The sequence below is a fragment of the Melitaea cinxia genome, chromosome 7, assembly GCF_905220565.1.
Source record: "Melitaea cinxia chromosome 7, ilMelCinx1.1, whole genome shotgun sequence".
In the NCBI taxonomy this organism is placed as follows: Eukaryota; Metazoa; Arthropoda; class Insecta; order Lepidoptera; family Nymphalidae; genus Melitaea; species Melitaea cinxia.
The window spans coordinates 5,215,563-5,230,661 of NC_059400.1; the positions used below are offsets into that span (position 1 = coordinate 5,215,563).

A 15,099-nucleotide genomic window follows, 5' to 3' on the forward strand; every position below is an offset into this window, starting at 1 on the left:
TCACTAGTAAAATGCCGTATAGCGGTATACGAGTAGCAGCGTATATGATCTCTCTCTCTTTTTTTATATATTTTAGAAGGCGAATTATGTCGAGCTCATCAGATTACATAACGGTTTTTTTGTATATCTGCAACATTCGATCATGACGCGTTGCATTTTCGAGCTTAGAAACTAATAACAGATATTACTTGACGTAAAATAAGATGCGGTAAAATAAGATATACATTGCGGTATATAAAAATGAACGGTTTTCTCAATAAAGCTCAAATCAATCACTATTTTTGTTAAATAGTTTAAATGAAATAATGCAAAGAAAACCAATACAACCAAATACAATAACGTTAAGCTTTATCTGTTACAACTAGCAACACCCTTACACGAACAAATAACAAAAAAGTGATAACATTTTACAGATAAGATATTGTTTAGTAAGTGGGTAATGTTATAGTCAAATATTTTGAAGCTAAAAAAAATGTATTGTATTGAATTGTTTTCCTCTGAATGTGCCATATTTGGAAATTTCCTTGACTTCTGCTACGCAAAAGGATTTTAATCAAAGCCGCTGCTATAGTGCTCCTAGATTAAGGATGATATCTACACAGATATGTCAAATTTATCCCGAAACATAAAAGTTTCTTGAAAATAAATGAGAAATTGAAAGTTTAGTAATAAGCTAACCCGAAATTGAATCCCTGACATTTAGATAAGATCATACACACATTAAACTTTATTACAGGGCATCTCGTCTTAGAAAAGAGACTGAGTGGTACACCGTAATTGTTATGCTGTTGTACAGTTTTGTTGCTGTGAATAGATATAAGATTGTAAAACAAAGGCGGTAGATACTTGCATTATAATGGCCGTTCACGATTTTATAACTCCCGGAGAGGCCAACTATGATCTGACACGGCCTTGTTTAAGTTATTTAATTTCTTACAGAAACTACTCTTTCCTAATTTCTAACGAAACACGAAATCGAATATTGTAAAATATTTGGTGCAATCGTTATTTTGTGTATCATTCGATGTTCTCCTCAGTTTTTGTCTGACAATGTGAGACTGTATGAGAGCCACAAATTAGTAAAAGCTTAGCATTAAAGTTTCTTGATTTTCAGTTTGTTTTACTGAACTAAAATCATAAAATGTTTATAAAACACTGTAACCGATCAATCGATCGATTCAGCCTGTAACATCCCACAACTGGGCTCTTCTTCTTCTACTATGTGCCTCTTTCCTTCATATAGGAGAATGATTGGAGCATTTGGAGCTTAATCTACCGCGTTACTCCACTGCGGGTTGGCGGATATGTTCCTTACTATGAAGATCGCTATCAGGTATGTATGATAATAACTAGGACCGACGATACAAACATGCATCCCGAGCGGGAATCAAACCCGCATACCGTCAGTGTTTTAGGCGACTAGACACGGACCACTACACCAGAGCGGTTGTTTAAGAGGCTCAACCTGAAATCGATAAAATTACGAATTTTTCAATTAAAAACAGTGAAATGAATATTTCCTCTTTGATGTATACTAATTACATGATATCGATGGTTAAAAAGTTTTGCATAGATACTTAAAAAAATAAATTTTATGGGTTTTCATAATTTATGAAATTTAGTAGGCTATAAGATTCATAATGTATTAAATATATTTATAGATGCAGTAAAAACACAACGAAAATACATATAGGTGACACATATTATGCTACTTAAAGTTATTTAAATTACAAATCTAAGATTACAAAGCCTGCAAAAGTTAGACTACAAAGCTGTCAAGAAAGAACAAAAAAGGTATTTAAAGTATGTAAAGGTGGTCTGAAAGAAGATGTAGTGACAAAAATTGAGAAAGGTATGCTCAGATGGTTTGGCCATGTCGAGAGAATGAGTGAAGAACGATTGACGAAAAAAGTGTATAAAGCGAGTGTGAATGGAAGGGTTGGAAGGAGTAGACCTAGGCGGACGTTCCGAGACCAAATAAGAGACGTCTTGAAAAAAGGCCAGGTCAAGAGTACCCTAAACCGAAGAGCATGTATGAAGGGAATAATGAAAGTGGACGAAGCGAAAGAAGTATGTAAGGATCGTAGCAAGTGGAAAGAAGTGGTCTGTGCCTACCCCTACGGGAAATAGGCATGATTATATGTAATCATATACCGAAATAAAAAAGTTATAACAGTCGACCATAGGATCAGACGACCGTGTGTGTATGTTATAAGATAATATTTAAGATACCTATATGTAAATAGCTCTGTCTCATCATTTGATTATACGCAGATTAAAAGTAACATAAGCATTGCAAAATTCCGATATGTGACTCCCCAGTCACAGTCATAAAATTAGTATGTAGGGTACGTACATAATTATCTTCGATTGTGGCCTTAACTGTATGAGACAGGTGGATCAAGATATCGTTGCTTATGTACAAAAAGCAAATAGTTGTATATTTCTTATATGTAAGAATTTTAAATTAGGGTTATTAGATTAGGTTGCTGCCTACGTATGTTGAGTATATCGAGTAACCTGTGATCTTGACGTCTGCAACGTCGCCGAAATATCAAGAGTTTCAAAGTGACAATCGCGATAACTAAAGTTCTTTAGGATAAAAAGTGTTTGTAGCGAATATAATCTACGAGTAATTCTTACATATCTAAATATGTGGGGCGTTACATAAAAATTCATACTTTTCTAGTTTTCGAATTAAAGAGTACCTACGTAACATTTAAAAACATTCCTTACCAATTAATAGTCATAAATTATTTTTGTGATAAATTTTTGAATAAGCTTTAATTAAAGTTAAAAAATAATTTATAGTTTTTTTCGCGTACCCGATCTGTCTGGTCAAGTATCGAGTATGATTTCATGTTATACGTAATTATGTAACTTTAGTATTTAACAGGTTATTAATTACTTCTAATACATGTCGATCTGGTCTGGCCCCAGATTTGGCCCGGTCAACTTTTTACCACATATTTATAAAGAAGACTCGAACAGAGGTTAAGCAATAATTCAATAATTATTAAATATGCAGTTAAAAAATAAATGTACCTAATTGTATTACACCTACCGTACCTTAATCCAAACTGCAGAATTAAAAATAATTAATTAAGTTATATATATATATATATATATATATATATATATATATATATATATATTATATATTATATATTTGTAAATGTATTATTCATTAAATAAGAATTTTACCTCAAAGAGACCGCGAAAACAGTTTTTGAAAACCCAGAGAAATGATAGTAATTGCCCATACCGTGGAGTAGAAATGATATAAGGATCGCCATACAAAAGTAGTTATCTTGATAAAGCTTTCTTAATTTATTGACACGTTTAGATTTAAAATTGTTTTTGATAATAAAACAATCCGATAATTGCAACCAGTTCTTTTGATATAATTTTGCCGCTTTCGAATAAATAAAAAGTAAAGTAGGCCGCTTAGTTGACAAATTATATACTTAGTAAACATTTAGTACCTGATTGACCCTACCACTTATATAACAAAAAAATCTCATCATATAACATATTTTAAAATAGTTTGTGGAAATTTATTGTTGACGTTTTCTTTATCTACTCTTAATTTTTTTTTAATTTTTTATAACTACATGTATATATTCTTGTATACTATTTTTATATGTAGAACCTTCGTGGCTTCTACTACATTGTAGACGTTTTTATAGACTAGATTATCATATTTTAATAATATCTTAAACTAGCATCTACAAAACCCTAATGAGTTCGTGGAAGAGGTTTCGGCCCTCAGTTCCCGGCAGCCCGACTATTCTTAAACTTTACAATTCATAAATATAAGTTTACAAAGATTAATATATATTATATACATTTTTATTTTTCATCACACACGGAGATAAAATCACTACTTATTTACTATTTTTGAATAAGACTCGAAAACGTGTGACTATACGTTTCACTTTACTAAACAATGAGTATTTTAAAAGAGCGGGAATAATTGTTTAGCGTTTCTTTTTATATAGTAAATGTCAATAATAACTATAGTTTACAGTTAACGTTAGAATCATAAAGAGACAAACAAACATTTGTTTTATAATGAATATTCAATATAGCGGCGTCGCTTGTTAACATTATTTTAACAGGTCATTGTTTTATCGAAATCGACTTTCCTTTTCTAAATATAACCATATTATCACTAAGACGCTCGAATCTTTATTATCTTTTTTAATTTCTTTATATCCTTATATTATTATTAGCGACCCGCCCCGGCTTCGCACGGGTGCAATGCTGATACTAAATATACTACAGAATGTCTTTATTTATAGTGTGAAGCTAGCTTATAGCATGGTTATTGACATAATAACAACAATATTCAAATATTTGTCGTTAGATTACACGTTGTTACAGAATGCGTTGAAGAAATAAAGGTTCACTGCTCCTTTCCCGTAGGTGATAGCGTGATAATATGTATCCTATATGTTGACCCGACTTCTTAATAATATTTGTGCCAAATTTGAAGTAAATCCATGCAGTACTTTTTGAGTTTATCCCGGACATACATACAGACAAACAGACAAACAGACAAAAATTCTAAAAACTAAATTTTTGCTTCGATATCGATCCAAGTATTCTTGGAAAAAAATATTCAATGTACAGTTTTGACTTTCCTACCATTTTATTAAATGTATAGGATTCTAAAAACATTCGTTGGACTAATAATTTGTTGCTAGCTGGCCGGCTAGCAAATATATATGGTTCTATTTTGCGAACTGTCAAACTTTTTTAAATTTTTTTATAAAGCTTTTAGTCCCTAAAACACTAAAAGTACTTTTATAAGAACATTTATTTACACATTAAACTAAAACTTATAAATAAAGTTAGCTGAAATTAGCCGTTCTCGAGTTTTATACTTAGCAACAACATTGATTTTTATTTGTGTGGAATCTCGTAATTGAAGGCGTCTTATACAAAAGTATTTTTAAAATCAAATTTTTGTATTTATATTTTGGAAGTATCTAACTACACCTAACCAGTTTATTTTTTTACTATGTGTTTACAAGGCTCCGAAGCGAGTTACGTAAATTGAAATCATCCATAATAAGTTATCCTTGTTTATTCGATGTACTCATATACAGTTAGTTATCTTACAGTATAGTTAGTTATGTTACATTATAAACGAAAATACTTTAAAACGAAATAAATGTATATTATGTACCATTAGCTGGTAGTAGATATTGTAGGTAATGTAGAATAATTCCTCAAAAAGCTGTTCTTATTTTTAAAGTGAATATACAAGTTCTTTTTTTAAAGTTAGTATATAAGTATACCTACTATTAAACAAATAGAAATAAACATTTCTTCATTTTGAAATCTTACAAAATTAACTATTAAATGAAATTATCTACAATAGTATTACAAAAGTCATTGTACGTGTCGTTTTACGACAATTGAAAGCCGAACAACGGAAATCAGAGAGATATCAACTAACATGATGCTTACCCAGTATCAAGTGCCAGTGGGATCTACAGGCTGAGGTTAAATTGACCTTCGGTCTGAACACAAGATAGAAGACTTTATGTCTATTATCATTCATCATCATCATCATCGTTTCAGCCTATCACAGTCCACTGCTGGACACAGTCCTCCACAAGTTCACGCCAAAAATAGCGCGAACTCATGTGTTTTGCCATAGTCACCACGCTGGGCAGGCGTATTGGTGACCGCAGGGCTGGCTTTGTCGCACCGAAGACGCTGCTGCCCGTTTTCGGCCTGTGTATTTCAAAGCCAGCAGTTGGATGGTTATCCCGCCACCGGTCGGCTTTATAAGTTCCAAGGTGGTAGTGGAATTGTGTTATCCCTTAGTCGCCTCTTACGACACCCTCGGGAAGAGAGGGGGTGGCTATATTCTTTACTACCGTAGCCACACAGGTGGACTATATTAGTGAATCTAGATATTTTTAGATGGCAAAGAATCATACGGTTCACTTTAAGGCAAGCGGTTACCGTAGCATATAAACTCTATCCTTCGCAGGACCTACCTTACTCACCACAAGAACTACTTGAGAGTAATATTTAGCTTTAATCTGTAAGGACGAGCTACTTCCCCAATCCGAACAAGTCCAGCTTCAGATTTGAGCGGGATGCAGTAGACTACTGCACCGTTTATACAAACTGATGTGCCATTCCTATTTACTAATAGATTTTATTTCTATTGTAATATTTATTATAACGAAACATCTTTTTCGGATTTTATCACGGCTTATTAAGATTTTACATGTCCGAAGCTTCGTATAATCCTAGATTCCGGAGACTCCTAGTCCAAAAAAGTTATTTCATTATAATTAGTGAAATTCGCGTAAACATTAAAGAACAATTATAATATTTATTTTAAAATCCGCGATGTAAACGAGGACAGTGCAGAAAGGACCTACAAGATTATCAATATTCAATTTCATTACTATGGTTACTACTAGGAAAAATATAATACAAAATGTACGATACTTCTAAAAAAATAAAACGAACATATAAACACACTCGTAGATACGTGTATTTGCACTGTCCTCGATGATATACAATAATTGCAATACCTCTGTGCTTGGCCATTAAGCATGGTGACAACTTGTGCTACGATGCCTTTAACCGGCGCCTCCTTATCCGCTACCGCACTCATCCTTTCCATCGTCATCACAGCACTATTTATAAAACACTTTTTCACTTTCACTTCCGCTTTTGTTCTTTTAACACTAGTCTAGACAATGGCAAACTGCATATTTTGAAGAAAAGAAAAAAAAAACACATGAAGTTATATAAAATTATAAGTAAATTTTAAGCAAAGTTTAACTGACTTGATGTTGAGCTTAGGATTAATGTATGCGAATATTCGCTTGAGTAAAGTACATAACAACGCCTACAGACGATACAATTATAAAATAAGGACCATGACATTATACAGAATCTAGAAAAAGATCAGGAAAATTAGAATGGCCGTGTTCCTCGGAAACTAGACCGTTATAATACAATACAACTTATTCACAAAAAGATATTTACGAGTTTATATCTTCTTTATAAATCATAAAAGTGTTAAAACGTACAACAATTCAAAATGAAAAGAAAAATCCAAAAAGATTCATGGGTATGTAGGTAGGTAACATATTTTTTTACAAATATCGATGTATTTGATCATTTTAATTACAAATATTATGCAATATTTAAATGTAATATATACTTAATATAATCATAACAGGAGTTGGACATCTTAGACGTATTTTTGTAAAGCCTAATATACCTAACCTTTTTTTTATTTATTTAATAAAATAAAAAATTTACAACAACAAAAATATTTTTAAGATATAGGCCACAATCGTTACATTACGAAACGTCAATAGATTTGAAGTAATAAGCATACACATAACTTTGGAAGTGATAAAATTTATCATTGGTTAACGAGATGGTCTATTTACGATTTATCTTTGACCGATTCAATCGGTTTCAATAACGTAATCTATTTCTGATTTGGTTCACTAGAGATAGAATTTTGGCTAATAGGAATCGTGACATAAATGTAGGTATCTTAGTTAAGCAGAATCTGAGATCAGTTCTTGAGATCGGCTAATTAGTAAACAGTTTAAAGTGAAAGCTATTAATATTAATTAACAATAATAATAAATCGTTTAAATCATTGTAATGATTAGGTGAAATGAATGTTATAATAAAAGAAAACCATGACTAAGTAAAACAAACGAATTATAAAAATGTAATAAATTACTTAAAAGGGAAACACTTACATCATTAAAAAATATAATTTCGTTCAAATGTCAACATACATGTGTACATATTTTAATTAATATCAATAATTATGTAATAACTGTTTAATTTATAATCAAAAATTCCATTTCTTAAAATGAAAGTTATCTTAATACTAATAAACGCATATTACCGTTGTAAATATTATGTAGTAAATCGGAGAAACAGTAAAAGATGAAATAAATACAACTCTCACTTAATGGTAAATCGATAGCCACTCTTAAATTTTAATATCAAAACTTTACAATAAAATACTTTGAATATTTTAGAACTTAGATTTGAGGTACGAAAAATATTTTATTATAATTAAAGTTGTTTTTTTTAAACTTGTAAAACTACCGAAATTTAAATTTAATAATATCACTTTTTACATAAGTCACATTTTATCAAACAAAATGTTCTTCACCAAGCTCGTTTAAAGTTAAGTAATGTTATTCAATATTGCTATGGCAACGAGCTCTGTGACAACACTGGGGTTGACGGTTTGAAGTTATATCCAAAACGTGAAACGTGATCTAAAACTATAGAACAGATAAGTTAAAACTATTACTTACAGAAATTTAAAATAAAGTTACCTTTTTAATTTCTAGATTATATTCTTTTTATAAACATGTTTATCAGTTAGCACTTTTTGTTCAAATTGTAGGTTAAAATGTAAACATTCGAGGGAAGACGTAAATAATGAAGGTAGAACAGAATTTGACGTTGAGGGTAAAAAAATTGTTTTATCAGCTGCTAAATTACATTTAATTAAAAATTACATAAATAATACTAATCGAATGTTAAATAGGTAGTTAAGTAATATCAGTTTTATAATATTTTATGTAATAAAATTTATTCAATACTACTTTTTATATTTTTATTTTTTTTAATTGAAATATGAATCATATGTATGTTTAATTTTAGAATAAGTATGATTCTATTAGCAAGCATAAAGACGACATTCGCTTTGTTGGGACACGTTGCTTATGAAGCAATCTATTACATCCTTATGTATAAAAAATAAATCTCCGAACACAAAGAGGTCCTTTTAACTTCAAAACAGCTGCTCGTGCGCAACAGCTGGGACGCTTACAGGAAATAAATAAGTTAGTAAATGTTTGTTCTTTTTGTTCTTCATTTGCGAAAAGACTTAATATAGAAAGGGCATATAAATTTCAGTGTATATAATTTCTATAAAGAAATTTGTAACAATTTATACCATACATACATTCATGCATTAAACTACACAAAGTATTGATTATGAATCATTACAAAAACAGAGGAAAACGCCGGTGATACGTTATCAAAGCGATTGTGTGCAATACTAACAATGAAATAAAATTATATAAATGTCAATGAACTATAATAATATGCTTATAGAGTTTACACATAGTTTAACAAAATCGTACCGGTGGTATCACAAATCCAATTATACAAAGCTAATGCAATTAGGTACGCCACGTACGTCCTAGGAACACATCTGACCCTATACTAGAAAGTAACGTAAATTTAATTACACTAATAACTATTTAAGTTCGATTTTCGGCGTTCAATGACCGGTGTTTCGGAGATTACTTCGATCGTATTTACCGCGCACGTGTTGATCGAGATTCGTTCACGTAGCGTACCTGCGTACACTCTCGCGCGCGACGCATCACAGACTAACATGAAACATCGAGATCCACGACCCATAGCACGCGGGCGCAGGCGGGCGAGATGAACCGCATAAAAACCAGAGCCAGCTGCATTGCTCTATCCGATTACCACATAGATCAAGGACCTTTCGACGGAAAGATCACCGTAAAATTTACCTTGAAAATCGGGGCGCGGAACGTGAAATTTCTCTCGCGAAACTTATTTCTAAACGGTCAGTCGCAATTAATTTAACTCGATGTTTTAATTCGGAACGGCGTTAATTGTACCTATTAGATTTTCCCTTATGTCTCTAGAGGTGTTCGTTCGTAAAAAAATTACATTTGTAATATTTCGGTATCACTTTGAACGTTAGGTGGGTACTTTAATTCCGTATTTTTTTTTTCATTTCTTTCATTTCATTCAAGTTGAATTTTAGTCTATGATGTAGTGAGTAAAATTGCACAATATAATATACTTTGTGTAAAGTAAACGAACGATGAAACCTAAGCTGAAAACCTGGACTTCGATAATATTACCTACTTCACAGAGTTACTTTGCATGAAACGTGATTGATTGAAAACTAATTTTAAATATGCACACTCAAATAGTAACATTCGTTGAAGTTAAATTTATTTTTAGTACGAGTTTCTCCTCTCACAAAGTTGAGTTAAATATAATAATATTAATACTAGCTGACCCCGCAAACGTTGTTTTGCCATATATGCTATTAACCCCCTTTTGACTTAGGGGTATGAAAAATAGATGTTGGCCGATACTCAGATCTACCCGATATGCATAAAATTTTTATAAAATTCGGTCCAGCCGTTTCGAAGTAACTAACATGTCATGTGACACGAGAATTTTATATATAAGAAGATATGTATATTTTATTCTATTTCTTTTTTCTATCTAGTGAATAATGTATTATTTACTAGGATTAAATAATGATCCTTTATGTTGTCACAAAGCCAACGTTTTATTAGAATATGGTCATTAAAATGTATCAAAGTTATTAACGCACAGTGCAAAACATTTAAGCTTTGAGGACTTTCTTAAAAGAAATAGGTACCATACCGGTGTATTTGGAACGCTTGAAAAGACTTAAAGCTAATAATTATATACTATTTATATACTATACCTATAAGTATTAAAGCAAAATTATATGTTCAATTCAGGATTATAAAATAAATAGAAAAATGTATAGTGATATCAAGAGTACCTATTATTATTATTTTTTTTTATTTTATTTTAATCTTCAATTTAGATAACAAACTCCCATTCACTCAATGAAAACATTTGGATATATACCTACGTAAAGTAATTCAAAAGTGTTCCCAGCATAATATCGCCTTGCAAAAATCTCGCACCGAACGGTCTCAAGACGCATAGGAATCGTTCTTATTGTTGTGTAACTACTATTATCATTATAATGGAGGTCAAATGAATACCCACCGTTTTAGAGTCGCAGCCATCTTTATACATTGTTCTTAATTTATAATCAAATATAAAAGCAACAGTTTGCTGCACAATATTATGTTACTTAACCATGACTTCTATTGTGATCAATCACGCGAAAACTGATTTGAAATATCTGTGACGGATTTATAAAATAGTTTACTAAATAACAGTTCAGTAAAAGTCCATCCAAACCTAATATCAAGGCTATTTCTGTCTCTAATTTTATAATACTTCAGTTATTGTACGAGTAGGTATAGTTATTTTTATTCATTAATTTAGGTGATTAGGTTTATATTACAAATTTTGAGAAATAGCTCAAGAGTAAAAACGTACTATATAGGACGAACAGACTGGTTGATAAAATGTTTGAAAGATGTTTTGCTGAGTATCCAACCTTTTAAATACAATGTAAATAAAAGTTAGTGTGGTAAATAAAAAAGTTTAATACATCTTAATTTTATGTCTTCTATTGTACTTGAAATAAAATAAAACAAAAGTAAAAGTTATAAAAATATAAAGACAAGGTTAGTTCTTATAATTTAAAGAATAAAATTCGTTAATGCGATTCGAAATCACGAACTATAATCGTTTTAGTGACAATTACGTAACCAACTAGCGTAATAAGGCTCGATCCACATTATAGTGTTGATATCAGTTCGTTCTCAGTCCGTCTATTGTTTCTTGTTTTACCGGATCGAGATTGGACCGAGAACGAACTGGGATCAATACTGTAATGTGGTTTGGGACTAATCGATTTGCTTTATTTTTGTATCTGTAATAAAGTGTAAGTTCAATAGTGTTATTTCAATGTTAACGTTTATATTTGTGTGCGATTTTTTATGAATTTTTCGGTATGCACTTGGACAAAACGAATGTTATGCTTAACAACCAAGTCATACCTAGACCGGTATCGGTCGATGGTACCCTTCTTGAAGTTGTTCAGGATTATCTATATCTAGGCCATACCATCCAACTAGGCTGCAACAACTTCGAGAAGGTGGCCAATAGGAGGATTCGGTTAGGCTGGGCGGCGTTTGGCAGGCTTCGTCGAGTTTTCAATTCAAAAATTCCGCAATGCTTGAAGATAAAAGTCTTCGAGCAATGCGTCCTGTCTGAGTTAACATACGGGGCCGAGACGTAGACACTGACGAAGGGACTGGTCCACAATTTTAAAGTCGCTCAACGTGCAATGGAACGGGCTATGCTTTTCGTTTCTCTCAAAAATAGGATTGGAAATGAGACTATCCGCGAGAGAACGAAAGTAACCAACATAGCTCACAGAATTAGCAAGTTGAAGTAGAAGTGGGCTCTCATCTGTGTCGCAGGACCGATGGCCGTTGGAGCAGACGTGTCCTTGAATAGAGACCGCGTCTTGGCAAACGCAGTGTGGGACGTCCTCCGGCCCGTTGGACCGACGATCTACGTAAGGTTGCCGGTGTAAGCTTGATTAGGATTGCGGAAAACCGGTATGTCTGGCGTAAACTTGGGTAGGTCTATGTCCAGCAGTGGACTGCGATAGGCTGAACTGACAAACTCAATCTTTTTAGTATAAGTATGTCTACTAAGATAAATAAACCTCATTTATTTACTTAATATAAAAAAGTTTATGTTTCACGGATGTTTAGAAATTTGAGATATAATAAAATTTTCATTGACTTGTCTGACTCTGTGACGTGTTCTTGCATCAATTTACGGTCGAACAATTGACCTAATTGGAACAATTACATACAATTCTCTTTAACATAAGGTTCTTACTCATCAGCAAAGCAACGTTTGTACGATGTTTTAGTAAAGTGCAGTTATAGTTGACAAACACTTATCTCATTAAGAATGATTGTTAAGTATAAATAATAACAAACGTAACTCTATTTAGTTTCGAAGTTCGCGGTATTGTCTTTGTGTGCGATGCTCTATGTTTGCGTATTTCAGGGTACATTCAATAAACACCGGTAACAATAGATTTCACACTGACATTGATATGAAACGCTTAGAGAAATCGTTACGATGCTCCACTGAAACGAATTAATTTGAAGTTGAGATTTTAATGGAAATTTAACTTTTATATAAAAAGTGAATGGTTTTGTCATTTGGAAATGTTTTAGACATTTCTATTGTGTGTCATATGTTATATGGGAATCTATGATCAGATATTGTTTTGATGATATGTTGTAGTAATTGAATAAAAGTAGAAATATATACGCATGTAATAATTACAAAAATATAATTTAACAGATATCTACTACATATAGTCTGTGTGGTTACGGCAGCAAAGAATATAGCCACCCCCTCTCTTCCCATGGGTGTCGTATGAGGCGACTAAGAGATAACACAGTTCCACTATCACCTTGGAGCTTAAAAAGCCGACCGATGGCGGGATAACCATCCAACTGCTAGCTTTGGCTGACCGAAGGCGGGCAGCAGGATCTTCGGTGCGACAAAGCCAGCCCTGCGGTCACCAACCCACCTGCCGCGTGGTGACTATGGGCAAAACACATGAGCTCACGCCATTTTTGGCGCGAACTTATGGAGGCCTATGTCCAGCAGTGGACTGCGATAGGCTGATGTGTGTGTGTGTGTGTGTGTGTGTGTGTGTGTGTGTGTGTGTATCTACAAGTTCTAATATTGAAGGTAGAGAAGGTATTTATCCGTCCTACTCTAACCGACTCTGCGTATATGCTTTCTTCTGCCACACTGCTCTATTGCGGATTACACAGATGCATATTTTTGAAAATTTCTGTCGCAACATAAGTCTCCATATGATTAATTAAACGAGCACACACTCTAATATAGTTTATTAAATCTTTGCTGATATTTCGACCCACATGCATGGACTTTGGTCGTGGCTTGATTCATTTCAGCCAAGAATATTAACCTATATCTCGGCATGTACCCATTTATTGAAATACAATATTGTGTTATATGACCACAACATAAAATTTATATATAGTCGAACTCGTAGTTAAATATTTACGATATTTTCCTTTAAAGCTGAGCGCGAAATAAACTAAACCAAATTAAAAATTAAATTACAAGCTAACGTATATGATTCTTCTTAATTCATAATTACAGTGATTGGTTAAGTAAGCTCAACAAATTTATCACATTTTCATTTTACTGTACTAAAATGTTGAACGAATAATGTGATTTATTCTGATACCGTAGTTTATTGAAAATAGTAGAAAAAAAAATTAAGTGTCCGATTCAATTGGTGAAATATTTGGGTTTAAGGGTTTTCTCTGAGAAAAGTCCAGAAAAATCGAGAAAAATCATTGAACTGGGTTTTTCATTACGCAAGACATACATTTCCGAAGAATCTTTCTCCAGTAGGTACCTTCTCGAGCACAGTTCCGACGAGATACTAATCGATGCTAGTTTATGCATACCTTATTATGGAACGTTAATATTTGTACTCACCCAATGTTGCTAAGGCTCGTAGTGCTGCCAGAAAGCGAGTCGGGCGCTGTCTTCCCTTGTGCCATCGCCGCCAGCTGTCGGTCAAGTAAGTTATTCTTCTCCAGCAGTTGGCTCCACTGACGGACGGCTGTCTTCGATGATGATAGCTCTTGACGTAATTGTCGCTCATCGAGAGAATTAAGACCGCTTCGTAGCGAACTGTCCAACCTGTAAATTTTGTAATAATTACTTCCCTGTTGGATGACTACTTTTGTTAAGTAAATTGTCATGTTCCCATTTATGCAGAAAGTCTTAAATTTCATTTAAATTTCATTAGGTAAAAGTGTATTTTATCTTAAAAGCGACTCAATAGATCGGTATCTAAAAAGTTTTGGAAGGTATGCCTACGTAAGCTAAATTACCTCTTTTGTGAGTGCATATCAATCAAATAAAAACCGTGGGAATATCTTATAATTTGATAATGCTTACTTTAATTACTAATTGTTCATAACAAAGTCATTACGTTGTTAAAATTAATTAAATTAATGTAACTAATTATTATACAATTATAAATTTGACAATCATTTTAAATTCTAAGCCAGATGCTTATCCTAACTGAACAACGCTTATAGAGCTAAAACAAAAGTGATTATCACATTTCTTTAATCATAAATTCATCATTATTTTAGTCTAACAAAATAAAATGGAAAGTGGCTTAGTCACATCTTCACATTATTTGATTCCTAAGTTATGACATTATTTTTCGTAATTACAACTTTTTATGTAAGTTTTTTTTATATATATATTTCTTATTCTGTGATGTAATTAATATTGTTTAAAGTTGTTGTA

At 32.4% G+C, this 15,099-nt stretch overlaps 1 protein-coding gene across 1 annotated transcript in view; it reads right to left on the reverse strand.

The window, feature by feature from the left end:
• The window catches only part of LOC123655247, a 110,214-nt gene that overhangs the window by 20,849 nt on the left and 74,266 nt on the right, over nucleotides 1-15,099 (reverse strand). The window contains exon 17 of the mRNA XM_045591071.1: nucleotides 14,272-14,499. Coding sequence (XP_045447027.1) covers nucleotides 14,272-14,499 — 228 coding nt within the window. The remainder of the gene's footprint in view (nucleotides 1-14,271; nucleotides 14,500-15,099) is intronic.